Source organism: Eutrema salsugineum, unplaced genomic scaffold, assembly GCF_000478725.1.
Source record: "Eutrema salsugineum unplaced genomic scaffold, Eutsalg1_0 scaffold_9, whole genome shotgun sequence".
In the NCBI taxonomy this organism is placed as follows: Eukaryota; Viridiplantae; Streptophyta; class Magnoliopsida; order Brassicales; family Brassicaceae; genus Eutrema; species Eutrema salsugineum.
The window spans coordinates 3,627,332-3,633,124 of record NW_006256342.1 but is presented as its reverse complement, the minus strand read 5'-3'; the positions used below and the strand labels follow the sequence as shown (position 1 = coordinate 3,633,124).

At 30.8% G+C, this 5,793-nt stretch overlaps 1 protein-coding gene across 1 annotated transcript; it reads left to right on the top strand.

Moving 5' to 3' along the window:
- Nucleotides 1-2,886: 2,886 nt before the first annotated feature.
- On the top strand, nucleotides 2,887-5,692 carry LOC18009134 (transcription factor bHLH96). The gene is made up of 3 exons (XM_006390624.2): nucleotides 2,887-3,757; nucleotides 4,294-4,701; nucleotides 5,499-5,692. Exons 1-3 carry the CDS (start codon nucleotides 3,281-3,283, stop codon nucleotides 5,589-5,591), a joined length of 978 nt encoding a protein of 325 aa, XP_006390686.1. The 5' UTR covers nucleotides 2,887-3,280; the 3' UTR covers nucleotides 5,592-5,692.
- Nucleotides 5,693-5,793: the final 101 nt, after the last annotated feature.

The window sequence follows — 5,793 nt, the reverse complement described above, 5'->3', positions numbered from 1 at the left end:
ATGGAAATTTATTGTTTTGTCCATAAGTATATATTCCTGTCTATGTCTATTAGATCATCTCCAATAGATCTTTAAACCCTTACTTTTTAAAGGGTCTTGGTCTCCAATAAATTTTCAAATCCTTGTTTTTTAAAGGGTTGAATAGTAACCCCTCAAATATAAGGGATCCTAGTTATCTCTTTAACAAAAATTTTACTTTTCATTTTAGTAATTGTGATCCATATATCTTACAAATAATCAAATAAATTTTTTGTCTTTTTTACTTTAATCCACATAATTATATACCTCAAACAACAGTTGAAATAGCAATAAAACGAAAAATATCTGATTTTAACAATTTTTAGCTCGATAAAAAACAAAGAAGCTCATTTCACTTCGAAAATACATTAGTTGATAATATATGGGAGTATTATGGAAATAATTTTATTTAATAATTTGTTATTTTATATGTAATTTTATTATTTAGTTTATGAATGTATTATTTTTTTAATTTATATTATCATGTAATGTTTTATTTATTTATATGTTCTATAACATTTTAGTATAAAATATGTTTTGTATCTATTATATTATTTTTATTATTTTATTTAATTATTATTTATATTGAGGACTAGTATGTAATATTTAAATATTTTTAAGACTAAATTTAAAGGTTTTTGTTGGAGTAGTTCACCTTTAAATCTTTATTTTGAGGGTTAGTTCTTTTTAAAATAAAAGGTTTTGTTGGAGATGTTCTTAAAACGTAAAACAATATTGTTGAAAATATATTATTTTCAGTTAAATTTACATGTTTTTAAAAAAGATTTTTTTTCTCTAATGGTTGTGTATGAGTTAAATTTTTCAAATGACGTTAGCATAGGTTGATACAAACCAGTGTACATACAGTATTTGCCGCGCGCCATACATCCAATATATATGTAGTAGCTAGGGTGAAAACTTGAACTATTTTATGCTATATAGAGTATTATACCAAAAAAATAGCAAAATGATTATGTATACAAATATCATGTACAGATTTGCCGCGTTTACGAGGACTCTTTTTTCGATTGAATGTCCAAAACAAACCAATGTCGTATTGTTCTTGGAAAAATGACTACAAAATTAATTATTTCATACTCCCTCCGTATTTTTTTAATTGTTGTTTTAGAGTTATTTTTTGTTTTAAATTAAGTGTCGTTTTGAATAAATAGTGTAACTTATGCTAATAATTTCTCATATTAATCCTCAATTAATAAAACACAAACATTCATACTAATCATAATTTGTTGTTTTCTATAAGGTTAGTGTAGTTTTTCTCTAGTTTTTTTTAATAAGCGTGCAGCACTCTAAAACGACAATTAAAAAATTACGGAGAGAGTATTATTTTTCATTTTAAGGATTAATCTTTTTAATATTAATTATGAGATTTCTATTGTGTCACTTTTTATTATAGATTTGGTAGCTACATTTGAATATTATAATGATAATTCTATGTTAATCTTTTACAAAAAAAAAATAATAGTTCTATGTTTAATATTTTTTATACTAAAAAAAAAACCCCCAGTCTCCACGTAAACGGACAAGTATACGTTTAGACATACAGTGATACAATAGTTCACCACCTGACTAACTTATATATACAGTATAATGTATTTTATAACACTACCAACAAGTTATGTATGGTATTCAGATCACTTTGGTCCCGAAAAAAAAAGTATAACTGTATAAGAGAGGATTTTCCCGACATATTTCTCTTATGTAAAGACGATAAACTATATATTGAATCAGTTTATTTAAAAAAAAAAAAATATATATATATATATATATATATTATAACTATTTGGAAGTTTGTTGTTCAATTTTTTTTTTCAAATTTCTTGCAAAATTTAATTTAATTTGAAGTTTTATGACCATTTATATTTTGTGATATATATGGTTTTTTATATATATGTTTTCTTAATGGTTACTTGATTTTTATTTTGAAAGCAAAAAATAATTTACTTAAAGTAAAAAGGAAAAAAACTACTTTTCTGTATTTTTAAAAATTCAGGTTTTTAACTAAAAAAATTTATACATTAAAACAGAGGAATATTTGTCTTCTTTTTTTTTGGTAAAAGGAATCTGTCTTTGTTGTTAATTAAGATTCTATTCGTTTTAAAAAGCCAAAATTTACCAATGAAAAACTAGCACTAGATTGTACACCGTTAATTTAAAATATTATACAATCTAATCATTATATATCCAAGATTTCCCTTATATCTATGCGAAGGTAATGAGCTTTCGGACCCATGCATGGATTTTAATGCTTTTTACGGTTATTCCATTACGGGTAGGGTTATGTGATAAATGATATGATTTCATAAAAATTAAACAATAATAAATCAGCGATTTTTGTCTGTGCATGGTTCGCGGACAAACATTCCCATAAATAAGCCTTTAGATTTCGAAATTTATAAAAAGTTTCGACGTCGGCTGATGCATAGAAACAAAAAAAAACTTTGACGTCAAGCTCACTATCTATCTCTTTATCTATACGCATTACACACGCACCATAGAAGCAAAATATTAATTGGACACCTAAAAGGTGATATACCAAATAATTATTATCATCCCAAACATTCTCCAAATTTCGGGACTAATTTTACCTTTTTTTTAGAAAGTCTAATTTTACATTTCATTTGACTAATATAAACATTTCATTTGATTATAGCGACTCACATGATAATTCATAGCAACGTATAAAGTTGAGACCTCAACTCGTCATATTTCTCTCTCCTCGAACATGAGTGTAACTAGACGAACACAGAATCTTTTTCTTTGGTTTTGTGGACAGGTCTATAATCTCACGTGCAAAACAAATTATATATACAACATCTCTCTCTATATCTTCTACTTTTTCTGAACTCAATTGTTTTCGATTTTTTTTTTGGGACTTCTTCTATTATTTAAAAAAAAGACCCAGCTTTATAACCTCACAAGCTTCTCCTCTCTTCCATCGGTCAAAACCACAACTTTGTCTGACCTTCTCGTGTTGTTCCTCTTTCCTTACTTCTTCAATTTTACTGAGTTTTTTTTTGTTTTTGAAGAAAAGCTTTCTATTGGTTTTTAATCGTAAAGGTATCATTACAAGTTTAATTTCCCTATAGTGTGTCTTTACCTTTTGCCTTGTCTCCCTCTCGCGACAAAAAGAGAAAGACAAACACTTTCTGTCTTTCTTTTTTCTTCTTCTCTCTGGCTTGGACCGGCCTTTTCACATATAAATTTTTCTGAGAGTAATTAGCTACAAATTTTCTAGCTAATTATGGCCTTGGAGGCTATTGTTTACCCCCAAGATCCATTTTCATACATCTCTTGCAAAAATTTTCCGTTCCACGACTTATACTTTCAACAAGAAGAAGATCGAGATCCACAAGACACCAAGAACAACATTAAGCTAGGGCAAGAACTAGAACAAGAACAAAGGCTTGCGAGTATTAATTACGACGGTAACAAAAGCGGAGAGAGTGATGTTTATATTTACAACGAGGAGGATCTTCAATGGCCACGAGACGACCTTCTTTATGGATCCGCCGTCGACACCGAGAACCAGCCTCCACCGTCGGATGTGGCGACGGGAGGAGGTAGAAGGAAGAGGAGGAGGATGAGGAGCAGCAAGAACAAGGAAGAGATCGAGAACCAGAGGATGACTCACATCGCCGTTGAGAGAAATCGCCGGAAACAAATGAACGAATACCTCGCCGTTCTCCGTTCTCTCATGCCACCTTCTTATGCTCAAAGGGTTAGTCTCTATATACAACAAGTATGTATGTGTATATGTGTGTGTGTGAGCGCGTGAAATTTTTTCTTCACGCGTGAAGAAACGAAAAGAAAAAAGAAAGAAAAAAGGCAAAGCCTATGTTCTAGACTTCTAGTTTCATTAGGACATAGCATAGGCTATATAGACATATAGGCATGCATGTCTAGGTGTACATGATTAAACACAAATTTGATAATAATGATGGATGAATGAATGAAAGCCGTTACGTTGACAAAAAAAAATATAATAAAACGAAAGTAGTTGTTGTTTTCATAATATTAGATCATGTAGTCTTTATATGAATTTTTTCGGTAGTGGATTTGTGGGAGCATATAAATAAAGTCTTGAACATCATTGCACTCAAAAAGGACGATCCACATCATATATGCATGAAAAAATTGTGACAAAATAGTGAAAAATATAAAAACAAGGTACGAAATAGAAATGTTTGATTGTTTTTGAAAAAAACCTTTTTTCAATTTCTATGGGCTTAACATTATGGTTGGTGGTGGTTAAAGGGAGATCAAGCTTCAATAGTAGGCGGAGCCATTAACTACTTAAAGGAGCTTGAGCAACATTTACAATCAATGGAGCCTCCGGTAAAGACCACCGACGTGGCAGAAGAAGCCGGCGCTGCCGCCGGTGACAGCACCAACATAATCGCCGCCAGCTCATTGGGACCATTCTCAGATTTCTTTGCATTTCCTCAGTACTCGAGTCGGCCTTCGTCATCGTCGGTGGCTGAGGGGACGGCGGAGATAGAGGTGACGATGGTGGAGAGCCATGCGAGTGTGAAGATACTTGCGAAGAAGCGACCGAGACAGCTTCTTAAACTTGTCGCATCGATACAGAGCTTAAGACTCACTCTTCTTCATCTCAACGTGACAACTCGTGACAACTCTGTCCTCTATTCCATCAGCCTAAAGGTACATTTTTTTTTTCTTTCACTTTCTAGTTTTTTTTTTCATTCATATTATAGCTTCATAACAAATTAGAGTTAGATTAGTCAAAAAATAGAGTTAGAATGAAATATAATACCCTATTTAGGGTTTATATGATGCTGCAAATCTAAATAAAATTACTAATAATGGGTATGGGTCGCTCATATAATCATTATTCTGATTGTTAGTTTAATTTGGGTCAGTTGACAAAAAAAAAATCAATTTGGGTCAATGGTTCATTGATTCTTCTCCCACCACAAAATGTTTCATTCATTTAATGTGTTTTTTTGTCACATATTTAATTTGTCTGTTATTTGTACGTCTTGTGATTTATTTGTCTGGGCCAAATAAAGGTTTTGAAGAACAATGATATACATCGTTCGTTGTCTTCGTTTTTTTTTTTATATTAAACTTGGTTAGGGCTGGCCTCAATTATTGGTTTGGGGGAGGGTCAAAATCATCATTTCTTTATTTATTAAAACAAAAAACAAAAGTTGAGTATCATAATAATGATTCTTGTAAGAATCAGGGACCAAAAAGATGACATATGCCTATACATGTGTGTATATGTGTACTGTGGAAGTTTTGGTGGTCACAGAACTGTGGATGCACTGTGCACGGCAGAACGAATTGACGCCACTTGTTTCAGGACACATTCATAAGCTTCCTCGAAATATATACATTTTCTTTTATTATTTTTCACTTTACTTTTTCCTACTATATCACCATTTTTTTCATGTAAATTAATATTCTTTTTAATTAAAAAAGTTGGCTTGATTCAGGTTGAAGAAGGGAGCCAGTTGAACACAGTGGAAGATATTGCAGCAGCTATGAATCAAATCCTACGGAGGATTGAAGAAGAGTCATCCAGCTAATATAGTTGAATTTTAGTTATGACACATTTAGAGGAACTCTAATTTTTCATGTGTGATCTTTTACTCTTTTTCATATTAAAATAAATAAAATAAATAATTTTCAATTGGTCTTTGTGTTTGATATATATTGCTTCTCTTTTTGTGTATGATGATGCTTAGTGTGTCCTTTCCTTTTATTGTCTCTATATCTTATCCATAATTG

Bases quoted from the DNA above. Each gene is read 5' to 3' on its own strand.
- LOC18009134 (XM_006390624.2), top strand. From the start codon at position 3,281: ATGGCCTTGGAGGCTATTGTTTACCCCCAAGATCCATTTTCATACATC. The intron at 3,758-4,293 runs GTTAGTCTCTAT...TGGTGGTTAAAG, and splicing joins CACCTTCTTATGCTCAAAGG to GGAGATCAAGCTTCAATAGT. The intron at 4,702-5,498 runs GTACATTTTTTT...GGCTTGATTCAG, and splicing joins TCTATTCCATCAGCCTAAAG to GTTGAAGAAGGGAGCCAGTT.